The sequence below is a fragment of the Artibeus jamaicensis genome, unplaced genomic scaffold (genome assembly GCF_021234435.1).
Source record: "Artibeus jamaicensis isolate MK-2021 breed Jamaican fruit bat unplaced genomic scaffold, CSHL_Jam_final scaffold_474, whole genome shotgun sequence".
Taxonomy (NCBI): Eukaryota; Metazoa; Chordata; class Mammalia; order Chiroptera; family Phyllostomidae; genus Artibeus; species Artibeus jamaicensis.
The window spans coordinates 28,412,219-28,439,967 of NW_026522046.1; the positions used below are offsets into that span (position 1 = coordinate 28,412,219).

Here is a 27,749-nt window from a genome sequence, read left to right on the forward strand (position 1 = left end):
GCCTACTTGGACTATGACAGGAAATAGAAATAAATTTCTCTTTTGTTGGAGCTACGGTGTTTTTAGGTCTCTTTGTTACTGAAGCTTAGCTAGGACCCAACTAATTTACAAACTCAAATGCCTGAGAGACAAGGAAGTAAACATAAATCAATGAATCATGTAGACAAGAACTGATCAAAACTAGGGAACACATGACCCACCTAAAGGGGGGCAACATGAGGCAGCTTGGTCTAGCCTAAAGTTAAGCAAAAATGCCTTTATGTCAGACTCAAGCTTATGATTACTAGTTTGTAACCTGTTCTCAACTATGAGACAGCATTGGATGTAAAATGCACAAACACACCATCATCTTAACAGCTTTCTGGAAGAACAACAACAAATAAGAAAACTCAGCACATCAAATGTGTACACCAACTGCCAGGTATCAGAAATGTGAAAAAAAAATGTGTTTTTTACGATTGAAAAAAAATTGCTTTGGTTTTAGGACATAACTCTAAACATGAAAAACATTCCAGGAGATGATGATGAAAGTGTAGCATAATGAGCCCAAATTCCTCATCACCCTTGGCTCTGCAATAGGAAGCAGCTGGACAGCTGAGAAAACCAATAGCTGCAACCCACACAGTAACTGGACTGCGGTGAACTCAAATCCCACACCCATGTGATGGTGCTGTTGTGACCTTGTATAATACATATTTACCTTTATTTCACTATTGTGTAGCCACTCAAAAAAGTTAGTTTGCGGTGGATTTATTCCATGTTATTTACATTTAATGACACAAAATACATACTCAGCATAGACATATTTAGCTAATAATTTTAACTAGGGGCTGATTTCAGCCACACCATTATCCTGTGACCCTTTAGGATCATCAAAGGGAAACTTAACTGACTTATGAAGACAACAGTCACAGAACCAACACCTTCCTCAAATATTCAATAATGTACCACATTTCCAAGCTGTCTTCTGTTGTTCCTTTACATCAACAAGCAAGAGCATGGAAACATCAGCCTGAGGAAGGGAAGCCAGGGGATGGAAAGAAGTACACCTTGCTGACCGTCTAGCAGTTCTGCAAGGCATGACAGCCCTTGGCGAGCTGACCAATGGAAAAGCCAGAGGGTGGCTGCAAAGGTGTGTCTGTACCTGATGCTCTAGGTAGTCCTCCCAAGGTCAAATCGGAGGGCTCTGGTGCTACAGACTTTGATGTGTCTCATACTGGACCATTCCTTACTCTTCACTGGTATTGCCCTAGACCATGATTAATCTGTTCATTTTTCAAATGATCCAGTTTATAGGGGAATAAAGCATTAAAAAATGACTTTTCAAAATGGGTCACAGACAGATACTAAAAATCAAGATACAAATAAAGGATTGCAAGTCTCCTTAAAAACATCTTCATTCATTCTGTTGAGAATATTCATTCTATCAAAGGGAGCTCACTATTGTGTGTGATATTAAGTATCTGTCCAGAGTAAAGAACATTAAGAGCACATATTTGGTCTTAGTCTTTTTCATTAATTATAAGTTTACACCTGTTGCTGGACAGATGATTCTGTAGTTTTATTTTGTTAAGTTTTTTTTTTTACCTCTTTATATATTCCAGTGCATACATAATAGTCTCTGGAGGGGAGGCCAAGTCGAGGCTGGTCGATCTACGAAAAATATACAAAAGAAGAAAATGAACCAGTTGATATGGAACAGTTTCCCAAACACCAGCATGCCTATCTACGTGTGAGCAAGACCTTATAAACAGCAAGTGCTCTCTTGCTGTTTATAAGGGTGATGATCACACACTGAGTGGACATATAATTAGGAAATGGTTTTCATACTACTTCAAAGTATTAAACTGATGGGTAGTTAGGTAGTCTGGGAGACTGTGTCACAGATATTTGAGAAAAAACAAGGAAAACTTGAATAGGAAATACACTGGGAAGGATTTTAATGCAGAATAGAAGGTGCAGGTGAACAAAAACATGTGAGAATCTAGGACTGAGGAGGTTCTACATTACACATTTACAAGACACCCCGCTTCCAGTGATTCTATAATATGCACCCCTGAGGGACACTGTCTTCTACTCACACCCTTAACTGGGATGCAGTAGAACTAGGAGGTGGAAAACCTCGGTGGTACGTATAGAATTTTTAGCTAGTGGAATCTTTCCAGAGATTTTTTTGAGATCCCCCAACCTAGGGGGATAGAGAAGATGCCTCATTGGTTCTCTCAAAAGCTGCCCTGCTCTGGACTTCAGCAGACTCTGCTGCCCCCTGAGCATGTGAAAGACAAACCTCAGGTCTGCTCTGTGGTGTGCAGGTCACTCCATACACAGAGGGAGCTACCTGGACATGCTCACAGCCCTGTGAGATTGCACTGCATGGTAAGAAGATGGGTGCAGGGGAAACTTTTAAAAACAATTTTATTCATTCATTTTTAGAAAGAGGGGAAGGGAGGGAGAAAGACAGGGAGAGACACATTGATGTGAAAGAAAAACATGGGTTGGTTGCCTTTTGTACACGCCCTGACCAGGGGCTGATCCCTCAATCCAGATATGTGCTCAGACTGGGAGTCAGTCAGGTGACCTTCTGTGTTGCTGGATGATGCCCAAACCACAGAGCCACACTGGTCAGGGCTACAGGGGAAACTTTGAAGTCAAATGTCTTTGATGTTCAACTAAATGGTTTGATATAGTCTTGGTTTACCATTTAGTAATAAATATTTCTTGGCTTATTATTTAATATTTCTTGGTTTACTATTTAATAATAAAATATTTTGAGCCCTTGAAGAAAAGAAGAAGATGGGCACAGGGCCAAACCTGAGCATCTATGGGTTAAAGCAAGAATCCTAGCAGGAAGAAAGAACCAGGTCAGGACAAAAGAAACATCACGCAGCGGGTTGGCGTGGGAAAAGCCAGAAGACATCTCTACGAGAAGAGCTCTACTCCTTCTTTAAAAAACACAATCGACCTCATGATGATCGCACAGGATGCTGGCATTTAACAGCCCAGGGAAAGAAATGAGGAAGGGAGGAGAAGGTCCACTGTGAAAGAGAGCTGGGTTCAACGTTTTCCATAATTTTAAATGACTGACCATGAAGATTTATGTGGTAGTGACGCAAATGTGATTCTGTGACCTGCAACTTTTGGTTTAGTTTCTTTTACAGGAGAGTAAATAAAAGCTTTATACATTTTTTAGTCTGTTCCAAACACACTCCTTAAGTATAAATCTTGTTTTAGGTGACACCTTAGATAAACCTAAATGAATGGCTTACATTAAAAAAAAATCTGACAAAGCCATTTGAAAAGAGTGGCATCTTATTTACCTTAACAGAGAAAAAAAAGTACAGACATTCTTTAGCAAGAACCAAAACTGTGTTCAAAACTTCTTTCTCTATGTTCTCTTTGGAAGCAATTAGGAATTTCTGGTTTCCAGACTGCATTACTACGTAAACCAGCCCACTTTTCTGTCAGGAACATACAGAGAAATCAGGCACTTTTTCTAAATGGGAGGGGCCTGATGTCTTTCATTTCTTATTTGTTTTATAAAAGGAGAGGTATCCAAAATAAATAAACCATAAAGGAGAGATGAATGTCTAAAATACAGCATTAAGAATATATTTTCAAAATTGAGAATCTAGATATCAGGGACAGAGCAGGAATTTATTGCCACCTTGCCCGTGTAATTCAAATGAAAATGTGCATTATTTCTCAATATCAACAACAACCATGTGTGTGGAAGTTTTATTACAATTTAAAGGTAACTTTGGCTGACAGCCACAGAAACTTACGTGAATTATATGGTTCGTAGAGTTCTTATCATCAGTGCCAACAAAAAAATTAATAATGACTTTTTTTCCATATTTAGAATTCAGTTGAGCAATAGCTTTCTCAGCTGTCCAAGAAGTACCTGAAGCAATACAAGGTAAAGTACATCTTTAGAAGCTTTAGTGCATAATATGACAGCATAATATAATAATGTAAATTTTATTGGAAATTATTTTTTTAAAAAAGAAGGAAAACTACCTTACCATGTGTTTGCTCCCAGTTTTCTGTGGCTACTGGCCAATCATATATATCTGGTAACACTTGGAGTAGAGGCGTTCCACCTCTGCTATCGATAACAGCTTTCGAAAGCAATGAAAACAAATGTATTAAGACGTCTGTGCACGTTCTAGCACACTGTTAGTGAAACACAATGAGGCACACTTACATTCATTTACACAAGATCTGTACAGCGTTTTTGCTTTCTGCACTGCCTCTATATCTTCAGGTTTGGGGTCCTGCAGAACATCTGAAATGGAGCATTTAAGAAAGAGCATCAGTGTAATTGCTCATCTGCAGCAGTAATGAACATTTTCAGCATAGGTTCAGTAACAAACTTGCTTCTTTGTATGTACGCTCACTCCCTTCGCATGCCAAAACCCTACGGGAAAAACCAAACCCCTCACCTCATCACCATTCCTAGTGCAGAACGGGGAGTTACTTTCATCAGCCAAGTTACATGAAAGTGTTTTGGACTAGATTATCTTTTTTTTTTTTGAACCGTGATGTGTACTGCTTTGCCACAGATAAGTTACTTTGGTTTCAAATTGAGATTAAAAAGAAAACAAGTAAGAATACGGAGGAATTTGGAATTTAATATGATACTCCTCTTGATGGCTGAAAAATAATTCTCTTCGTGTGATTGCACTGTTCATGCTCCAAATAAAATGAATTGTTTTACTTGTTTGGATGTTAGAAAATAGGAAACCTTGTTTTCTCAAAGTAACTTCCAGAGGAAAAGAACAAAGGATGGACAGTAGGGACTAGACACGACTTTCTCAGTTTCCCAGGAGAGTGTCTCAGCTGGGTCAGAACCAATACACCCCTCTGGGAAGGCGAGTCTTAGGAATGTCTTCCAACGTCTTCATCACAGGGCCATGGTGGGAAGACCAAGGAGGGAGTGGTTAGTGGAAATCACTTCACTTTTTTTCTGTATAACAGCATAACAATGCCATCTTTAGGGATAACAGGGCTTATGGTTTGTGTGCCTCCACATGGAAGCAGGCATGCCAAGAGATGCCAGCATCTCCAATTCAGTGTCTTCCAGCCTCAATGGGACTAGATGGTGGTCCACAAAATCTGCAGGGATGACTGACTCTAATCCTGTGTGTGCAGTGTGACCCACAATAGCCAAGGGCTGTGCCTCAAAAAATAGATAGATGAAGAGAGAAATCTTTGATGCACAGACGCAAATTTCACTAACCTTTCAAAATGACTTCTAGTTCATCTCTTAAGATGTCAAAATTACTGTAACGGGAGCTGGTCTCAGGAATAATGTTGTGTTTCAGCCAGCCTCCACAGGCGTACTTGAAAAAGTCTGAACACGGCTCAACGGTGGTGTCCATGTTCTGGATGAGTCGAGCAGCTGAAAGACCAGACAAAGGACAAGGTAAAACAAAGAGGGTATTTCTTGAGTAGTTTGGAAGGGCGGGGAAAAGCATGCTGCTTCCCCTTTAGTTCCCCTTTAAGAGCAAGTCAACTGGCTTGATGCTTCTTTTTCAACTCAGGGTAGGATGATGGATATTATCTAAGTATAGTCTCCCTTTAGTACAGTTGATTGGTTTTATTCCTGAAAGGTCTGGGCTGGAATTCTCCATATCACCCTGTTCCCCAAGTAACTTTGGTTCTTGGTGGTTTCTATTTGAGACTTTATATATATATACACACACATACATATCTGCTTTGGATGGGCTTGGGCTTAACACAAGGTCACTCTTCATTCTGACAATTTTAGCTGCCCACATAGTTCTTCCAGGTGTCGTGACTTTTGAATGTCTTTCAAACTCCAAGGGATGAAGGACTGTTAATGGGTTTTTGTCATTTTAGTACATATCTGAAGCTACATTTATTATTTCTTGACCCTTGCTTACAAAATTTTTGCAATTTAAATCTGACATCAAATTTGCATGTTTATGTAGATGCTGTCATTATAAAATTGGCTGTACTCTTGTTAGTTTTTCTTATGTCCATTCTTTTATCTTTGAGAACTGTGATGAAAATGCAAATCCACCAACACTGAGTGCTTACAATATACAAAACACTGACTGTGCTAGGTACTGCAACTGGTGGGGAGACACATAAAATATGAATTATTACCACTGATGGGAAGAATATGAGGTACAGAAGGCCCGATGCCCATAATTTCTACACCTGGAATAGTGAGAGAAACCTTTCCCCTGCTCTCGCCACAGTCTTTCTCAGACAAGGTGAACTGTTTTGCAAGGAAAACAAAAGAGCAATTGAGAATTCATCTGTGTCCAGAGAGTGCAGGTTCCCAAATGAGATTTTGAAAGTACTTCCCTGACTAAATAAATTATTTAATTAAAACTACACACAATTGCTTCACTGTGTGGAATTGTTCCCCTTGGAGTGGTAAGTCTGTTTTCCAGCTGAGCCTCAGGCCCCCACTAGTAACCACCTTCTGGACCCTTTGCTTGGCTGCTGTCTGAAGCTCTGTGTCTCCGGGTTGCCTCCAGTCCAGTTCTCCCTGGACTTTTATATGTTGATATACAGGGCAATTGTTTTCACGGCCTCCCATGTTAAAAACCTTGGGTCAAACTCCATTACTCCCTTGCCTCTGGGTTTATTGGTAACAACTTTGTCTCTCTTCTATAATTTTTCCATGATCCACATCAACCTAGTTTACACCTTCATTCTCTTCTGTCTAGAGTCACCCAACTCCTTACTTTGCTAGTCTCACCTCCCTATATCTATACTTTCTACACTCCCTTCACAGGTTAAACTTCCCAGAATACCCTTTTGCACCAGCCACTCCCTTACTCGAATGTCAGTGGCTTGACATCACCTACATTAAATTACAACTCTTTAGCTTGGCCTCTAAATCTTTACTAGACCAATCAGAAGTCTCTCCAACTTCCCCTCTTCCCTCTCTGCATTCTATACAAACTCCTGCTCCGACCAGATGGACTTGCTCCGTGTGCCTCGGACCCCTGTTTCCTCACCCCATGCCTTTGCTTCTCCCCCACCTCCACCCACCTTGCCCTTTTAGCTCCTCCTCCCATTCTCCCCAAATTCTACCCACTACCCAAGGTTCAGCTCTGTCTCACCTCTTTTTTGAAGCTTCCATTACTCTAAATTTTAGGGAACTTTTCTTTCTCTAAGAGCTCATGGCCTCACTCAGTCTTTAGTGCTCAGGTAAAGCTACTTTGGGTTTCTTGTTGTGGATACCTAGTCTGTCTTCACAACCACTCTGATGATGAACTTAACCTAACCTCATGGTATTCCCATCCCCTAGGACCTCAGTAGAAGGTGTGCAGGTATGTTTGTGTGATGACGTTCCTCAGGCATCTATGAGTCCTATAACTCCTTCCTTGCCCACACTCCCCTGCCCCACTCCTGCACATCAGACCAGTTACCGTCTCAGGCTTTCCAGAGCCCTTCCCTCCTTCCAGTTCAGAGAGGCCCCCAGCCTCTCTCCACCCCACCCACCCATCCTGTGGCCTGTCAGATGAACTGTCGTAACAATTTGGCACACAATTTTCCACTCTCAGGTTTTTAATATAATCCTTTCCCATTCATAATAAAATCCAGATTCCACATATTCTAACCCTAATATATCTAGTGATACTTCTCTATCATTCTTCTCTTGCAAGAGCCCACTGCCTCAATTAAATGAATGTACTGAGTTTCTGCTGTGAAACACCTTCTCGTTTTCTGCTTCTGCACCTTTGACCATGTTGCCTCGGCTCCTACTATATATATCCTTGCTTTATGCTTTTCACATTTAGAAATTTCATGTTCACCATTTGCTGTTGGAAAATTCACTGTGTCCTCCCCTGGACCGTGGTTCCGGTAAAGAAGGAAACGCACAGCCCAGTTCTGCGTCACTGAGCCTAACTTGGTGCTCCACCCAGCCCTGCCTGTGAAAACCCGAAACCTCAGGTACAGATCAGGAAACTGATTTAAAAGAGGTGGATAGAAAAAGTAATTCCATCCAACTTGTAAGCAAATGAGGATATGATAGCAGGGGAAGTGAAAATAAAGATCCTGAATACATAGAAGATGATCACGTAAAGTGAAAAACCAGAAAATTGGAGCCCGAAAGAAGTGCTAACTAAAGATATTCTAAGCATACATTTTAAGCAATTTTATGTAACACTGTCTTTCAAAACACTTTTACAGATTTAACCTGAATGTTGTAAAGGTTCCTGCCATTTGGGAAGTGCTTCTACTTTCTTTTGTTCTCTGGGAAAATGAATGGGTTATGTCCTAACACCTCAAAGAGGAGTAAGTTCCCAGTTGGGAGAGCAGTGAACAAGCAATGAATTAGTAGAGTGAGCAAGTCTTACTGCCTCTTTGGAAAAACCACATGCCCTTTGGAACACTCTGAACAAAAAGGAGGAGAGGTGGGTGCAGATCTGTTATTCCTGCGTCTCCCACAAGGAAAAAAAAAGATGATCCTTCTCTTCTGAGGCTGAATTCCTTACTCTACACCCAGCACAGTTACACTGCTTACATCTGGACAGCAAATCAAAGAGGCAGCATTCAAACAATTTGTGAGGGATATGCAGACGGGAGATAGGAAGAAGCAACTCTGCAAACTCCTTCCTGTGCCCCCTTTTTAAATTTCCCTTTGGCCAGAATGCTCATCTGGGCACGGGCGCTTCCAATCACTTCAAAGAGAGCTCTGGGTTCTGATGAATATTTTGGGGCCATGGGCCAAGGCAAGTCATGGGCTAGCACTTTTATGCTGGGTCTTTGATCAACCTTCCTTTAATCTCTTATCGTGGGTCTGATTCTGGTTTTGCACCTTATCCTCCGGACCTCCTCTGTGCTGACTTTTCTTTGAAGTCAGCGGTACACTTGTGGGTAGAAGGGCCCCCGTAGGAAACAGACGCACAACTGTCAAACTGGTTGTAATTGTTTTTATATTTTGCACTTTGTTTTGAATTGCTCAACCTCTCTAGGTAGCCACACCTGGGCTCTTCAGATGTTTCCTTATCTGTGAGTTTGTGGTTTCTGAGTAAATAAATTTGGTTTAAAAACAAAATTATTCACCTTAATAAGGAGATATAAAAATGGATGTAGTAAAGGCAAAGAAAAAAAAGAGTGCTGTTGACCAGATGTTTGTAGGGTGAAAGAGGGAATGTATCATGATTTTTAAAAGTATGTATAAAAGCCCAGAAAGTCAAAAGGGCATTTATAGCAGTTATATCTGAGTGGAGGGATTATGAGTGTGTTCAATTTTGTATTATTTATTTATCTTTATTTTCCAATTTGTATTAGATGAACATGTCCTGCTTTTGCAACAAGAAAACAGTTTATTTTTAACTTAAGAAAATAGTCACATAAAGACAAGACAAGTAACCTATTAATAATGAGCTTATTTCTTGTGACTGACAATTCTGAATGTTCTAGGCTGATAATAAATGACACACCATTATTTTCCAAACTAATCTTCTTGTAACATTCTCCCAACTTATTTAACTATGGGGATTTAAAAACAAGCTCAACCTGCATCTGGGAAGTTATTAATTACTGTATTCATTACCAAGGGTCTATGTGTGGGCATGGATTAGAGGATGCGGTATAAGCTGGGGAATGTGTGGGGTGCTGAAATCACCCCTGTTTCGAATTCCCGAGGATCAGCACTTTTTAGCTGTACAGTATTCTCCTTCACCTGAGGTTTTGCTTTCCATGGTTCCAGTTGTCTGCCATCAACCATAGTCCATAGATATTAAATGGAAAATTCCAGGAATAAACAGATTGTAAGTTTTGAGTTGCACACTGTGCTGAGTAGCATGATGAACCTCGCATCATCCTGCTCCATCTCTCCCAGATCATCCCTTAGTCCATCATATCTATGCTGCATGTGTTCCCTACCCTTTGCCGCTCAGTGGCCAAGTCAGTTATCAGACTGACTGTCCAGGTACCACTGTGTTGTTGACCAGTGCTCAGGTCACCCTGATTTAACTGAACAATGGCTCCAAAGCAAGAATAGTGATGCTGGCAATTCAGATATGCCAAAGAGAAGCCGTAAAGTTCTCCCTTTAAGTAAAAAGGTTTTGTGTGTTTGTATGTGTATTTATATATATATATATATATATATATATACATTATACATTATATATTATATAATAATATACATTATATATATAGAAAACATAGTATCTATAGGATCTGATACTCATCTGCAGTTTTAGGAATTCACTGGGGGTCTTGGGATGTATTCTCCATAGATAAGGAGGTGGAGGACAACTATTCAAGACTAAGTAACTTTCCTAAAATTAAACAGCTAGTAAATGATGGTGCACCAGGACTTGCACTTGGGTATCTGTGGCTCTGAGCTCATCTTATTCCCATCATACTGTGGATACAGCAGTTGAGAACACATGAGAGGCAGTAACTTGTGGTTTCTTCTTTTCCATCCCTTCCCAATTTTCCCCCCTTTCCCTGCCTTGCCCTTTTCTTTACTGCCTCTTCTCCCTGCACACTCTCCTGGCCACAGCTACAATCCTTCCCAAAGTCAACCTTGTCATCAGCCACTAGTGCTGGGTCAAAGGCAGGAGAAAGCTTCAGAACTCTGAGGGGCTGTAGTGACCAGGAGGAAGGAAAGGGAGAAGAACAAATGAATTCTTCACATTGGGTAGGCAGACAGGAAAGTGGTATGGAAGCCATTCCTACTTAAAATCACATTTGGAGGTACATCTTCCTGAGGTGGACATGTGAGCAATTTCTGCCTAACCTCTCCTGGCACAGAATACACTGGGTTAGGAAGAGTGAGAAATCTCAGTGATATTATTAGGCCTACTTTTTCAACTCTAGTTAACCTTGTGAATCATTTTAGAAGTCTTTTAAGTATACAGGTACTCAGGATCCACCCCCCCCCCCCGGATTAAACCACAATCTTAGAGGCGGTCCAGGCATTTTTTAAGGGCTTCTGAGTCAGGAGAGAACAATCAGCTCAAACAAGAGAGAAACATGGAAAATAAAAGCAATAAACCCAATATTAGAAAGTATAGATGGTTCCAGTTGGGGACCATCTTTAGATGAATCAGGCTTACTTCTTCTCGCCATTCCAGCCTGTAAGCGTGAATGGGCTCACATCATGACAGCCCACAGGTATAAGTGTACTTCAGTCTCCGGGAGTCCCCAGCACAGCCTCACCGGAAGCCACACCTGCGACCCTGCACCAGCCCACTTCCCTCAGACCTCCACTCTGCTACACTGACTTTGCTCCGCAGCCTCCTGCCCCAGACCTCATCCGCGATCTGGTTCCCTCTGGTGCTGGAGCTGTTTGGTGCATGGAAAATGCCTCTCTTCCATCTTCCGTTGTCTTAGAGGAGCCCCGAGGAGGGCTCCTTGCACCTAAAGGTGAAGAGGTCTCTTAGATTTTACCCGCATGCCCTCTTCTCCCCAAAACCACAAAGAACAATGGGTCTGGTTTGCGGGGGGCAGGGGGTGTGCATTACTGTAGCCGACACTGTACTATATTCAGAATTGCTTCTCTGATCGATTCTGACTTGGTCAAGACTTGGCTTAAGAAACATTTTTGTGGAGCTTCACTTTCCGATCCTTGAAGATGAGCTCTCTCTATCTCAAGAGGCTCAGGAGTAACAGACTTGAGACAAGACCCCTCTCCAAGTTGCCAGAACATGATTAGATAGGGTGGAATTCCAGCTACAGTGGAGCCCGCTCCACGTCCACTGCAAGAGGAAACAATCCTTGGCCTGCCGATCAACAGCTCTCATGCTGCGAGGTTCTCCCCTTTCCTGTCTATGTGCGTGGCTTTCCCTTCACATCAACAGCGTGTTAGCTGAAAACGGCATTTGGGGCGCTACACCGTGAAGGAGAGACTGTTCCATGACATGCCGAGCCACTGCCGAACTCCAAAGCCAGATTCAGTCCAGAACAGAGACCGCTTTCCATAGATCGCCTCGGAGATGCTCTGACTGACCCTCTCCCTCGGCCCCACAGTGTGCTGGTCCCCGGGTCTGGCCCTTGCCCTGTGCTGGGCAAGCACATAAGGCAGTTTGTCCTTATCTGGGGCAGACCACACACTGGTCCTACCGGTTCTGCCATTCTGTACGATTCCTCGGCGCCCACCATGGGCACAGAGGGCAGCCACTCTGTCTTGCCACCTCCAAAAGCACTTCATAGGTAAGTTCCCTTACTACACTTTAAAAAAAAAAGATTTTACTCTTTTAGAGGGAATGGGAGGAAGAGAGGGAGAGAAACATCAATGTGTGGTTGCTTCTCACATGCCCCCAGCTGGGGACCTGGCCCACAACCCAGGCACGTGCCCTGACTGGGAATCGAACTGACGACCTCTGGTTCACAGGCCAGCACTCAATACACTGAGCCACACACGCCTGAGTTCCTCACTACACTCGTGATGTAATGTTGCAGTCGTCAGCCTGTTTCTTAGTTTTTTTCCTGCCCTCCCCTTACAGAGGTAGTTTTTTAGTCTCAGGGCTCTTCCCGGGGCCTGTGCGTACACACAGGTACACAACAAATATTTCAACGTTCATATGTGTTTGTTCCCTGGAGGCTCGTTCTCTGGTCCCGCGTGTGTGTATGTTCTAAAGGAAGTTCTGCATGTGCGAAGCACTTCTGGGGAGATTGTCAGTAAAGCACCTGGACAGCATAAAGCTTTGTGCTGTAGCACTTTTTTCTGTGGGTTTAACTTGCTTTAATGTGGGTTCCACCTTAATAGGTCATTGATATTTTCTAGTGAGAATGCAATGTAATTCATGGGAATTACAAAATACAGAGGCACAATTCTCATTATTCACTAGAGTTTTCTTCTAAAGTCACTACTAACACTAAATTAGCAAATACTGAATCTTTGGGGAAACACAAGATTAGATTCATATGAGCGTTTGATCACACACTTCCGTCAGTCGATCAAAACACAATCATATTTTATGTGCTTCTGTTTCATTTAAAGACATCTTATTTAATACATGTCATTAGTTAATCAACATTGAATTTACAACAAGTAGCACTACACATGATACTTCAGCTTGTCTAACACTTGCCTTTTCTCTGTAAGGTGCATCACAGCCTGTCTGTGCTTCAGAATGTTGGACATCACTCAGCACTCTGCTTTGGGAGACACTTTAAGCAGGGAAACCACCCTCCAAAAAAAGCCTAAGAATGTGACCCAAAATAGACCCAGAGTTGGACTCCTGTTTACAGTCTTCACACTGGACCTCGGCCGGGTACCCATGTGTCCAAGGCAACTCAGATCTCTGACCGGTCTGGTCGTGTCTGCACCTTGAAGACAGAATTTGGGATTCCCTAGCATTTTAGCCAGGAGGCAAATTAGCAAATTCACAAATAATTAGGATCTTTTATGCTTTTGTCCATTTTTGGTTTCAGGCTTTTTGAAATATCCAAGACAATGTACCAAAAAGGCAATGAAGTTAAATGGAAATGGCATGCAAATAATTTCTTTCTCAATTTTTACTGCATTTTAAAAACTGGCCACAATGTATTTTAGTGTCAAACATGTTACGCAGATTAAGCTTCTATTTACAACACATGCGCCCCATATCTGGATCCACCGCAGAATTTCTTCACTGACTGTCCTTGTTCTGCATCGAGGTAGCAAGCTTTAGGGAACGGTGTGGGAGCAAAACTGTTTTCAGCTTGTTCTCTCCAACTCGACTGAAGCACTTGGCCTTTTGACCTCAACCACACAACATTTTCATTCCAGTCTCTTAAAATCGCTCTAATCAGTCTGGCTTATGGCTGTTCTGGAAGTGTCTAGGAGAGGTCAGATAAATGTTGAGGCACCAGGAGCAAATCTTCTTGGGAAGACCTTAGGACACCCATTTCCAATCCAATCTTCTGTCCTAAACGTTTGCTTTATTAGTAGACACTAAGCCTGATATTTCTTACTAGGCAATTTTTTATAATTTAAAAACCTCCTTTGACAACATTCTGAAAATATCGCCGACCTCATATCCCCGCTGCACCCTCCTCCCACCATCCCCCAACCAAAATTAGGGCAAAGTCAGAACATTCTGAAAGAACACAAAGAAAATGCAATGTAATCACAATGGGTCGCAAAGGAATCCATTCCAAAGGCAGTAATGTGGGGAACTAGAATCTGGGGGGCCATTCCTAAAGAGAAAATGACTGAAAATTAGCAAGCACACAGACCAATGCTAATAAAAACCAAATGGCTTTCTTGCAAGCATTCTGCATTCTTCCACAATCCACTCCTCACTTTTAAATGATGTCTCCTTCCCCTGATTGTTTCTGTGGTACCTCCTGGAAGGAAAGGTTGGAGGTGGGGCGGGGCAATACCTGATACTGAATGTGATGGACTGTGAGTTGATTTAATTCATTCTCTGTCGACCTCCGGTTAAGTTTCAATTAAGGCAAGGTCAAGTCTTAGACCTCTCTCATTTGTCAGCACCAAGAAAAGCCATCACTATGAGAGTGTTCAAAAACTGTGGATTTACACAAGTAAGTTTGAGGGAAATTGTGAAGCACACAGGGAATTTATTCTGCAGAGCTTCAAATCTCAACAAAGGAGAGCTATTTTTTGTGCGCTCTAGTTTGAGAAATAATCAGTTTATAATTAAATTTCTTAGATGCATGGGACCAATTTACCTTAAATGCATATGCACACACACAGACAGAAGCCTATAAATAGTTCTTAAGAATCCATTCACTATCAGATTTACAGATGAACAGATTTACATATAGAATGTTAACCAGATAATTTTTCATTTCGGTTCAGCCAAAGAAACTTATGTAATGATGGAAACAATGATGAAGTCAATGTTTGACATATGTCAGTAATGAGAAGCACTTTTCTAAATTCTTTAACATGTAACTCTTTCTGGTAACTGTATTTTTGTGGCTGTTTTAGAGATGTAGAAATTGAAAGTATGGAATCTGTACCCACAGTCACATAGTTATTAAAGCTGTAGTTAACAAAGCTGAGGTTTAACCCTGAGCAGCCTGGTGGTCAGAATCTGAGCTCTTAACTATGATGTTGGTTTTAATTATTTTTCCTTCTTATAACTGCTCTGTAATGTAGGACACATTACCTCTACTTGAAGAAAACCTACAGAGTACCTACATGCTCAAGGCCACCAATCTGAGTTTAGACCGTACCCAGGTCTAATTTTAAGCTGATGTCTTTTCTACAATGTCGTGCTGCCATACTCCAAATAACAACAAGAGGGTGAGAATCCAAATTAAATTATGCAAAAACCACTGTACTTTTTTGATGCTCAATTAAAATTTTAATTGGCCCACAACATGAATGTAACTACCCGAATTTTTTTCCACCTCATTTGGCCCTGGATTTTAAAACTTCTTGAGATAATCACAGAAATACTGATTCTAATGGACCCACAATAATGATCCTTAGTTGGTTTTCCCTGAACTAGTGAAATTCGTCAGCCTTATCTCATAGTCTATTTAAATGAATGACTCACAGCTAAGAGAGGACAGTCAACATTTTTCCTCCAACATTTTCCTCTAGTAGGGGTTCCTCCAGCTTTCACAACCGAAAACATATTCTGCTAGTAAATGAAAGAACTTTGTTACCGTTAAGTTGAGGTGCCATAAGTCTAAAAATAATTTCCCTTTTTCAGGTCCAATTTGCATTTTGAATCCTAAAAGATTCTTTGCTAGCAAAAAAGCTATTAGAAGTTAAACTGCAATTTAAATGCAATGTATCACTTAAAATTAGTTATCAGGGCTGTGTTTTGATTAGAGTGCTAATGAACAATCTAGTTTTTTGAAGGAAATATATGGAAAGTTATGAAAAGGCTACACTGCATCTTTAGCAACCTTCTCAGGGGGATCCCCAGCTGCCCAGACACTGGCAGATGTGTCTACAGAGGGTGCAGATTACATGTCCACGTTTCTCCCATTGAAACATTTTGTTATTTTGGATGACACTATTGAATAAGACTAATCATGTCAACTTCAATAGTATGTAATTATTGAGAGTAACTCAACACTTCCTTCTCCTTTGCATCCGGTGTGGTTGGGGAGTGGTGGAAAATGATCAGCAGGAGCACCACTGGGTTAGTGGTGCCTTTCCAATGCTGCCTAAAATGAGGTCCACATTGTAAAATGGGCTCTTTCCTAGTGAGCGTTTTTAAATTTAGCACTTACTGATGAACTGAGCACTTAGTTGACACAAATGTTTGGCTCCACATGATTATGTTTTTCAATGAATAAATAGCTCTTTTCTACTATAGAAAGCCCAGCGGATTATGTGAAATCATTTGCCTCTTCCAAAAAGAGTTGTTGCTTTTGGAACACAAGAAGAGTGAAACTTTTTATTTCATAGTGACGAATATTTTTCAGTGCCCCTCTATGTGCAGTATTATTCAGAACTGAGTATACCATGGTAGACAAACGGACATAATAGTTGCTTTCACAGAGCTTGTAAGTTTTCCTCTGAGAGAAGGCTGTTTCTTTCATAATGCACATGAACTCCTCTAATGCAACTGTATCTAGAAGTGAGGGGTTGTTAGTTCACATTTCAGCTCCCAAACATATCCAGTATTCAGCTGACAAGTAAAACTTCTACTTTATGGATCATCTGGAGCCATTTGTAAGGAGCCATTTGCAGCAGGCTTCTACGAACTAACTGATGCTTGCATGTGTGAGCTGACCCGGGGAATTTGAATGAGCTATGGGTGAAGCAACCAGGGATGGAGGAGCCTTAGACATTGACGGTTGAAAATCGGCAACACTTCACTAGTGTCGCCTCTCCTTCTTGCATCCCAGGGAAGGAGAGCATGGGGGCTTCATTAAAGAGGAGCAGAAATGAGTCACTAAGAGGGGAGAAGCTCTGAAAGAACTGGGTGGAAAAGAAAGGCCAGACTGGTGGATATATTAGCGCTAGAGAGCTAGAAATGCTCACCTAAGTAGGAGATCAGTTGAGAATAATTCCTAAAACAGGAAAATTGTGGGAAAGAAAAACACATACAGAAACTGTTACCTTGCTGACCTACTTCTAGCTTAAGAAGGTAGAATTCGTGAGGTAATTAAACTGAGAAAAGAACAATTGACTTCTAGCAAAGGCAATAGATAGATCAGACAGAAAAGGGCTAAACTTAGGAGCCTGACAGAGAAATACAGAACTGAGAAACCTGACTTGCAGAAATGGAATAAAACCAGACTGAAAACACTTCTTTGCTGCTGTATTTGTGTGCCAGGTGCCCTGACAAATCACTTCATTTTGATAACAATGGTTTTGTGATCTCAATATAAGGAACCTGAGAATAAATATAAAAAAATAACTAAAATATTCCTTCATTCCACCAATATTCACTGACAACTTGCTATGTGCCATGCACCTTGCTAGTTGTTGGAAACACAATGGTGAATAAGATACGGTTAACACTTACATTATGGTAGGCAAACCTAGACATTGGAAACTAATGAGTAAGATGTGAGTGCTGTGTGCAGTGGGCAGGGTGTCCTGGAAGCAAAGGAGAAATTAGCCAGACAAAGGTGGAGAAGATAGAGAGCAGTTCATTCATTCATTCATTCACTCACTCATTCAACAAATATTTGAGTCAGATACCAAGCTGTGATCCAGCCTGAGAAAGTGGGTGATGGCCTTGATAAGAGAGGCAACCGAAAGAAGACTACAGTGTGGAGTGGCTGGGTGTGGAGTGGGCCATCCTCTAAAGAAAGGATGCAGGGTGGATAAAGGATGAAGAACTATGTTCTCCAGGCTTTAGCACCCCAAAAGAAGCACTGCCTGCCTTTGATTGGTGAGAGCAGGTATGTGGGAACTAATAAACAAGGGTCTGGTCTTTGTCACTCCGACCATTGAAGTGGAGGGATCTGATGGGAAAGAGGACTTCCTCTTGCTGAGGGCGAAGGAAACAGCCAGCATGTCCTAGAAGTCCTCATCATGGCCATTTCATGAGAACAGGTCTCCTTTACTGTCAATCTATGTTTACGGCTGGGCACAAAGTTGTAAATCACCTCTTTAACACACAGCTTGTCAAGTCAACTGAAGTTTTCACGAGCCCTAGCTTGGACTGGTTCTTCTCATGAACCCAGACAGAGTTCTTATGGATTGCACATGTTATGCTGCTGCCTACCTCTTCCTTAAGGCTCATGCATCACAGCATCATTTGTATGACCATATGGTTCAGTGAGGGATGGAGCCTCAGACCATCAAAATGCAACAACTGGTCAGTATGAGGTGTGCAATTTCTGAGAAATAACTCAAAGTACATTTCCAGGTAACCCACAGACTATAAAAGCAATGATAATTGTAACCCTTCACTGAAAGCAAGGATTCTAATTCCAGCATTTTACACAATGATGAGTCCATAATAGACATTCCAAAAAAATCCTTTATTCTCAGTGAAGAAAAGTATTCTTATAGTAAATGATCACCATCTGTTACTTAAAAACTTTAAAAAACACACATGTTCTATATCAGAATCTTAAAATATTTTGATACTGGTTTCTTTTTCCTGTTGCTACACTTGAATTTTAAAATGACTTGTATTGCTCCCTTAAAGTCAGATAGAAAATATCTGAAAAGTTTGGAATTCCTTCACATAATTAAATTTTATTGTATTAAATAAAACAGGATAATTGATTCCTGCCTCCTAAGTTTTTAAAATTAATATGTGTGGTGGCTGATGGCTGAGGAAAAAACAGGATCCTTGGCTTTCTTTGTTGGCATACAAAATTAGTGAACTATTCTTTCCTTCGTAAATAAAGACACATTTTTTTCCATACAAAATGTTTGTCATTTGCATGAACTGGGCTTGGGTAGAAGTAGTCTGAGCCAGTCCAATGAGAGTGGACCTTATCTAGGTAGACTACAGGGATCAGAAAGAGAGGACACTTCTATCTAAAAGCCATGGAAGAAGGATGAGGACCAGCAGGGAGCTGTGACGAAGAAGCTGCAACCAGCAGACAATGTGTGGTGACCCAAGAAAGTTCAGGGTCCAAGGGCCTGGCAAAACATGATGAGGTTAAGAGCTAAGTTCAATTCCAACCCCAGAATATGGAAGAAATGCAGAAGCTCAGTTTCTAGAACTTCTTCTTTAGAATGAGATCCCAAGATACATGGTAGGAAACCATATACTAGAGCTGAGATCAGAGGCAAGAAGCTGACTGGAGATGGAGCCAGAGCCACTGACCTTGGCCTTAGTGAGTGCCAGGGCCTGAGATGGGCTAATCCTGCAGATGGGGCCTTGCAAGGTACTCAACCAGTTTGAAGCTTCTCTAATCATCCCACTTCTTTTCTTTGATTCAATTTTATTGCTGTAGTTGAAATATAACATGTAAAGTTCCATAACACGTGTTGCTACTGTCTTATGGTCTTTTTTAAAGGATGCATGTGTGCATGGGTATGTGTTTGAGAGGACTTGCAGTCTTACCTGTGCCATTTCTTCTTGACGCACTGTTGTATCCTTGTGACAGAACATCATACACAGTGCTTCGAGACATTTTCTGTTCAGTTAATGACCTTTTTATAAAGTTTCCTTTATTTAACTCACTCAAATATAATTAACTTATTTCTCTGAATAAATACAATTATTAATATTTTGCTTCTTGGCTTCTAAGTTAGTGACATCATTATTTGCTACATACATGTATTTCAGGACAATGAATTCATTTTGGCTTAAGCCTAGTAGAGGTGTCAAAAACATCTTAATTTTATTCAGCTAATTTAATTAGGCCAGAAAATTAAGCCAATGGATTAAACAAAAGCTGTCTTTCTCGAAGTGTTTATAAGTCAGTACAGGATCCTGAAGCATATTTTAAAGCACAAGTCTTTAATGACTTGGGAGTTCTTTAAATAAGAATTTCTTTTCAGTTCAGGGAACCTTGATTAACAAAAGAAACTACATACAAGTTATCGCTGGGCCATATCAATGATGTAGTTGGCTTGCTTGTTTGCCTTAAGCCTCAAGAGCCACTGCTTGCTATTGGCTACCTCCTAACTGACTTCAGTTTGACTCCCCAATCATCTAGTCTGGGCTGTGAACCAGCCCTCTGTTTTATTAGCTTCACTGCTACTGTCAGATTCCTCTCGATTGAAGAGTTCTTTATAAAGACATTTTAATATCTGAAATGTAACAATTCTGGTTTTTATTTTTTAATTTTTAAGGAAGATCTTGCCTCTAAGAAATGCTTAACATTTTGTTTCAAGGAAAGAACTCACTGATCCTCTTTTGAGTTTTTTAACTAGGCTAGTGAAAAGATAAAAAAATGAATTCATTAGTAATTCTAATTCTACCAAATGGAGGTCTATAATAATATGCCAGACAGGTGGCCTTCTAACACCTCCTTTTTCTAAAGAAAAATGTAAAAAATTTAAAATATTAGTTGACATTCAATATTATATTAGTTTTGAGTGTAAAGCATAGGGGTTAGACACTTATGTAACTTCTGAGGCCAATGTCTCCTCTTGCTGATTGCTTTTACCCACTTGAGTGGTATAATTACACATAACAACACACCAGGTAAAACCCCTAACCTGTCTGAGCTAATTTCTAGATCAGGTGGCACACTGTACAACTCTAGAATCTTTGGGTTGTGAGAGGAAATAGCATTAGAAGGGCATTTCTGGAATTCCCTTGGGCAAGAAGAGAGGACCGCATTTAGCCCTAAGTCTACTCAGAGAAGGCTCCTTCTGGCTCTCTGGGTTAACTTAAACCCCTCCCCCTGAAGCTCTCTTACCTCTGTGAAAGGCAACACTGCCCTCCTATTATCCCTCTGCAGCATCCAAATCATTATTCTCCACTATGTTGATTTTAGGCCTCCACCAGCTGACCATCTCAGCCTCAACTCTTTTATCTCTGCCATCTGCTAACTTCCCATTCACCTCTGTTTGTTAAAGACTGATATCTTGCTCATGGTCTTCCCTTCCTGAAAGTTCTACCATCTTTCCAGCTAACAGCAGGGGCTATGTGGAGACACACAAAACACCTCTGTTACCCTCTAGCTTAAGAACATTTTACTTTCTAAACTCTCATGACCTTTGCCTCCATTTCACATCCTTACCTGCATTTTCACAGTAATTCCTGATGTTAACACCCAGAGCAGTTTTCTCCTTGAAACCTTCAACTTGGGTAACCCATGCTCCGATCATACACAATCCTTAGAAGTTTTTTCTTTAGTCTCTCTATACTTGTGCTTCAACTTCACTGAGACTTCTCACCCTGTGCCCACTCTACTTTTCCTTTGCCTTTCTTGTACCTTCTAACCTATGTCCTGTGACGCCATCATTTAAGTCATCGTCTCACCTAAGTATTTCATTCCCTTGTCCCCTAAAAATGACCCTATCCGAAATCTATCCATCTGCCTTCCTTTTCCTTCCCAACTCCAGGCTAAGATATTTAATCATGTGTTTTAAATATTTAGTGATTAATTTGTTTAGTGATTGTTTCAGTGATTGTCTGATTAATTTTCTCGTTTTTAACTGTAAGCTCCATGTGAGTAGGAACACTATGTTGTTCATTTCTGCATTTGCAGGAACTAGAACAGAGCTCAATAAATACCTGTTGAACATATTATTCACAATACCAGGAAAATCCCTTAACTGTGTGGTTTAATGCCATTTCTGATTATGCACTTTAACAGGATCATCAGTTCTGGGCACAGCCTTTTTACACGGCCCTCCCTTCGCTTCAGCCTTCTTCAGCCTTCAATACTCTCCTACTTTCTCTGTCCACTCTTTCCAGGGGCAAATTTTGCCTTTTATCTTCCAGAAAAAACTAAAGCAACTGAATGATGAGTCATATGGCTTCCCAGGCTTCCCAGCCTCCAAACCACCAGTGCCTCTTTCCCCAGTCCTGTCGTCTTTTCTCTGGACATGTCCTCACCTACATCCCCAAGAACAAGACCTACACATTGTCTGGTCTTCCACTTCTCTCTCTCTCTGTCTCTGCTTTCACTTCTTAACTTCTCGGCTGCATTTTACTGTACTTGACTGCTTTTCCTTCTACCTCCCTGACCCCTCCTCTCAGTCTCTTTTGGAAATCTCCATTTCCTTTTTGGGAAATCCCAACCACATCACCCATTTGCTGATGACCTCCGAGTCCTTATCTCCAACCCTGACTTCCCTGAACTTCGACCTGTGGAAGAGCTGCCGGTATCTCGGATCCACACCGTCTCAAAGGGAACGTTTTGTGCACTGGCCCCAGCCTATTATTACGCACACAGCTCTTCCTCTGGCTCAGCCCAAGGCCACACACCAGCCAATTTCCCAAGCCAGAAACTTGGAGTTATACTTTACTCCCTCCTCACTACTTCACATATTTATATAAATGTCATGTCTTATGAATTATACCTGCTAAATATTCTCAAATCCATCTTTGTCTTTGTTCTGTTACCATTCAAATAGAGGCAACCATGAGCTGCCATGGGTAGCAGCCTAATTTCCTGCCTGCAGCCATTTTTTTCAGTTATAGTCACTGGTCCTTCTCAGTAATTCTGACCAAGTCACGCTTCATTTTAAACCCTTCCTTCTGGCCCTGATTGAAGTGGCTCAGTTGGTTGGGTGTTGTCCTGTAAGGTGAAAGTTCGCTGGTTTGATTTCTGGTCACGGCACATGCATGGGTTGCCAGTTCTCTCCCTGGCTGTGGCGCATTCGAGGGGACAACCAATCCATGTTTCTCTCTTTCCCCCTCCCTTCCCTTCTCTCTCAAAATAAATAAATAATCTAAAAAATAAAAAAATAAAACCCTTCCTTCTGTAACTTCCAGTTCTGTTAGTAGAAGGTCCATGGACTCTAACATGGACTACAAGATCCGGCTCTTGCTCACACCCGTGCAAAGGCTCCACACTTCCCCTTCTCACTCCTGCGCTCACATCCTCATACACATGTTCTCCGACTTAGCCCTGTCACTATTCTTTCAGTTCCTCAGTCTTGCCGAGCCCTCCTAGCACCTGGGAGACAGGAGCGTTATCTTTGTATGGGTACTTCACCAGGGCTGAGCTAGACAGCAGGAGAGTGCGAGAATGCTACACCTCTGCTTAAAATCCTTAGATGAGCCCTGTAACGTATTTGTTCATTTTCTACAGATTTTAGGAGGAATTACAACCTGGGTAGCATATGAACTAGCCTCTGTTTTCTTTTCCAGCATCACGTCTCACTAGCCTGGAGCACTCCACAGTACGTTCCAGCCATCAGGAACCAAACTGCAGGTCTTAAACTCACCATGTCTTTGCCTGCATCTCGCAACCAGCCTGTGTGCATGGGCTGTCTTCTGCTTCCCTGGTCTGGTAATCTCTGACTATCCTTCAGGACCTAGTGGACGATGTTTCCTTTTGAGAATTCCCCCCGGTCCCCTTCCCATCACTACCTGCCCACTCCCGTGACTGATCTAGTTCAGGGGTTCCTTTCTCAGAGTGCCGGCTGCACACTCCGAGTATCCATCATAGCACTTACCAAAACCATAAGGTGATTTGTCTATTGGTCTGTTATGCTGACCAGACTATCATTGTCCTGAGGGGAAAGAGTATCTTATTCTCAGTTTCTAGAAAAGTCTTCAACATTTAGAAGGTGCCCAATCAATGTTATTGGTTAAAAAAAATGAATGAGTAAATAAATAGGTGAATAAATACATTAATGAGTGGATGAGGACAGACATTGTTCTGAAGTCCCTGTGAAAACATTCATGCCCGCCTTATCCTGGGACACATCTCAGGAGGACATTCCAGGTTCAGCTTCTTCATTGTTAGCAGAAAAGTAGGCCCAGTATCTCATTCAGAATTAGTTTTTCCTGGGCAGCACAGTCTGAAATTGCATCTACTGAAGAAATTAGTTGGCCAACATATACCTTCTTTTAAAGATGCAAATGTTCCTACATACCTTAATGCCAATTTATTTACCTGAATTGCTTTTTCTCCTAACACCTAACAAAGCCCAACCCACTGAATGAACAGGAACTTTGTACCTCCCGGAGGAGAGAAGGTTTGGCGTGGATATATTTTAAAAGCCTCCCAAATTACCCTGAAAGCAGCCATAGGTGAGAATCACTATTCTCCAGCACTTCCCAAACTTTATTACACACACTACTCTCCCGGGGACTTTAGAAAGGACAGCTGTCGACTCAGTATGGCTTAGGTGAGGCCTGGAATTTGTATTTGCTGATGCTGATGCTGCTGGTCTCGGACCACATTTTGAATAGCAAAGATCTAGTCATTCCCCTCTTGCTACAGGCCTCTGGCTTTTTTTTAAGGGGTTAATCCATGGCGAGGAAAAGGCTAACAGAGAGGGTCTCCAAGGGCACACAGAGTGGCTACATGTTTAAATCCAGGTGTGTCTGCTGGTAGGTTTTGCTTTGCAGGAAACATGGATCCAAGTGTCCATTTCTGACTGTGCTCCTCTCGACTAACTCACAGGCTAACCTGTCACTCCCTATGCTAAGTTGGAGCACGATGGTCAAAGAAAATGTTACCTGAGAGTATCTAAAATATACTGCTCCCCCTCTCTCCTCCTTTCCGTCCTTTTTTTTAGCTACATCATTCTTTTAAAAATATTCTGATTGTTTTTTGATTCTCAATAAATAGTTTTAAACAGGGCATTTGTAACATTCATGAAAGAGCACGTTAAATGGAATACATCTGTGCATTATACTGATGGTGCATCTCCCTGAAGGATTTGTAATATGAAATAGGCTGTCATTAGTCTTTGCTTTTCCTCTGTAAAATGAGGCGCTTTTAATTCCAATTTTGCAGATTAGGAAAACGAAGTGCAGAAAAAAAAAGCTAAACTGACCTAATTAAGATCACATACTAGCAAACACAGGATATGGCTAGAATTGGCATCTTAGCCTTTCCAGGCTAAGTTGGCTCAGAGGAAAAAAGAACAATCATCTTTCAAAAGACTGTGCTGTAATTATTTATAACACTTGCGATTCTTTGAAACAAAGTTTACTATTTAACAGCCTTTCTCCTGCACATATCTATGACTGGAATTTATTTATACTCTAGTCATCTAATTATTAACTTACAATGCTTGGGAAAGAATTCAAAGTGGCCTTACAGGAATACGTAAAATAAGTTAATTCATGTGCGCTGGATAAGAAAGAAAAAGGGAGTAAAGCTAGTGAATCAAATGTATGCAGAAGTCCTGCAATTACAAGCTACAAACAAATTTGACCCTTTACTCACTAGCAGTCAAGGTGAACAGGGAAACACATCACAGAACCCGTACGAAAAACGAACACATTTTTCCAGGAGCAGGATTGTCCCTGGTAATGGCTCTCTGGCAGACCCAGCAGCTAAATTTTGACTCAGAGACGGCTGGTGCACCTGGCCCTTCCATCCTGCACACAACCTGACTTCTTCTGAAAGGGAAACCCCAGGGCACTTGAACAATGCTCCCAATGTCTAATTCAAAAGTAATTTAACTTGCTAGTTGATTTACTATTTTCCATAGAGTTTTCAACAATATAACCCTAATATAATCAATGAATAAGTACTCAAATTGCAAAGCTTTAGTTATTTAACACAGATTTGGTACATGTGAAAAACTACACATATTCATTTTGATTTGTAAAAATAGAAATCAATGCACTCAACATTTAATAGCAAGCCTAATGTCAGAATATAAGAAAATTACTTGTAAATGGATGAGATGGAAAAAAGGATGAGAGAGGTTTTTTAACAATCTTACTGAGTTATAATTTGCATATCATCAATTAACCCAATTATTTGAAATAAACTGATACAGTTGAGCCACGGTCCCTGTACCCCAATTTCAGAACACCCCCATCATCCCAGAAAGTTCCCTCGTGCCCATTTACAGCAATCCCTTCTCCACTCCCAGCTCTAAGCACCAGCAATTCTGCCTTCTGCCTCTCCAAGTTTGCCTTTGCTGGAAGTTTCACCTAAATAGAATTAAATAATATGCAGTCTTTTGTGTTTTGCTTATTTTACTTAGCATAGTGCCTTGGGGGTTCATCCACATTGTCGCGTGGGTCACGGCAATGATTTTTCACTGTGGTCTAGTGCTCCTCTTTCCAGCTGTACCACCCTCTGTTCACTCACCTGTTGTTGGCTGACATCAGAGCTGTTTCTATGTGTTGGCTATTATGAATAACGCTGTCATGGACAACGGCATAAAAGTCCTTGTAAGAACATGTGTTTTCATTTCTCTTAGGTTCATGCTTATGAGTGGAATTGCTGGGCTGTATGAAAAGCATATGTTTAATTTTTGTAAACATTGTCAAACTTTTCCAAAGTGGTTTTTACACTTTCCGCTGGGACACAGTGAAGTCTGTTACAGCCCACTAACAATATACAGTGGCTTCAGTTTTTCTGTGTTCTCACTAACACTCAGTGTTGCCTATCTTTTCTGGGTAGCCCTTTTAGTTAGTAGAGGCTTAGGAGATTTTAAGCAGAAAGAACTTATTCCAATTTTTAGTGAGTTAGAAATAGGATCAAAATTCTTCTCGCCCCATTCACTCCATGCTCCCCATAACTCCTCTGAATAATCTCAGAAAATAATTTTTTTATGATTTTAAGGCTATTAAACTTTTCCTCTATTATCTTTTTAATTCCATGAATTTCAATTCCCTTAAATAACCTTAAAAATGCTATCAATTTGAGTTTTATGTTATATTGAAGGCTTCTCGAAAAGCACCTTGGAGTTGGTGATGACCAGGACAAAGCAAGACCCTTCCACCACAGAGGGGCCTTTCCATTTCTCTTACACTAATGTGTTGCATAAAGCCGGGGTCCCCATCCTGGCCCGCACTCTATTTTATACCCACTCCTTTTTAAATATAGGTCATTTCTGCAGTTATAAAACAAACCTTTGGATTCAAAATAAACTTACAAGGCATCGCTAATTTTCTTTCCCTTGAACTGATTAATTCAACTTATCTCTGTTTTTCATAAGTTGACCATGAATTAAAAAAAAAACCAATACAGTACTACTGCTTGAAAACTACCCAGAAGGTAAGAAAAACTATGTGTTATCTATGTGTGTGTTTATCATAAAATTAGCTTTCTTTCTTGGAAAGAATTTGACTGACCAGTGTAAATTTTGACTGGAGAATTTTTAAAGCAAATACTGCTACACAATTGTCAGGAGAACGGTGCTGGGGTAGCCACCCACAGCAAATTGCCACATGCCACATTTAAGTGAACGAAGGTGTGCTTCAGCAGTCTTTCTACGAAGCCTGCTGAGTTCCTATTGCCTGAAAAAAATTTTTTTCAAACTTAATTGTGAATTGCGTAATAAAATAACCCCGTCTTCTGCTGTGAAAGGTTGCAACTCGCAGGCCTCAGGAGTCAGTCTGCCATACTTATCTAGTGCCATTTTTCTTTATGAAGGTTTTTTTGGGTGTTAATAGGCAAGAAAGGAGAGACCATGGTCCACAGAGAGGCAGAGAGTCCCTGTTGCTATCCAGAAAAGGCCAGCTGGTGCCAGGATACTTCGCCTAGGGGATTACCAGGATCCAGCCCTTGCAGAAATGACCAGATGCTGGAAGTTTCATTTACTTTAAAGATGGTAGCTCAAGCTGCACCAAAGTGATAATAAATCAGAATGTGCATATATTCATCATGCTGAATGCATCTTTCAGGTGAACAATGCCTCCTTTTCTTGTATTAATAATTGAGTGCTCATGAAAAGTTTGCTTGGTTAGTAGAGAATGAAAGGAACTGGGTGGCTCTGAGCAGTTGCATCCAGGTCTGGATGCCCCAGGAGCCTGTCTCTCAGTGGCCACAGTGTGCAGAGCACAGCCTCTCCTGCGAACGCATTGCCCGCT

General features: G+C 41.1%; 1 protein-coding gene across 4 annotated transcripts in view; it reads right to left on the bottom strand.

The window, feature by feature from the left end:
• MME (membrane metalloendopeptidase) overlaps window positions 1–27,749 on the bottom strand; it is a 91,348-nt gene that overhangs the window by 53,491 nt on the left and 10,108 nt on the right. For all 4 annotated transcript variants that reach the window (XM_037134431.2, XM_037134433.2, XM_037134434.2 and 1 more), the window contains exons 4-8: window positions 5,240–5,401; window positions 4,205–4,285; window positions 4,023–4,118; window positions 3,783–3,901; window positions 1,588–1,653 (exon numbers count right to left, since the gene is read on the bottom strand). In XM_037134431.2, coding sequence (XP_036990326.2) covers window positions 1,588–1,653; window positions 3,783–3,901; window positions 4,023–4,118; window positions 4,205–4,285; window positions 5,240–5,401 — 524 coding nt within the window. The remainder of the gene's footprint in view (window positions 1–1,587; window positions 1,654–3,782; window positions 3,902–4,022; window positions 4,119–4,204; window positions 4,286–5,239; window positions 5,402–27,749) is intronic.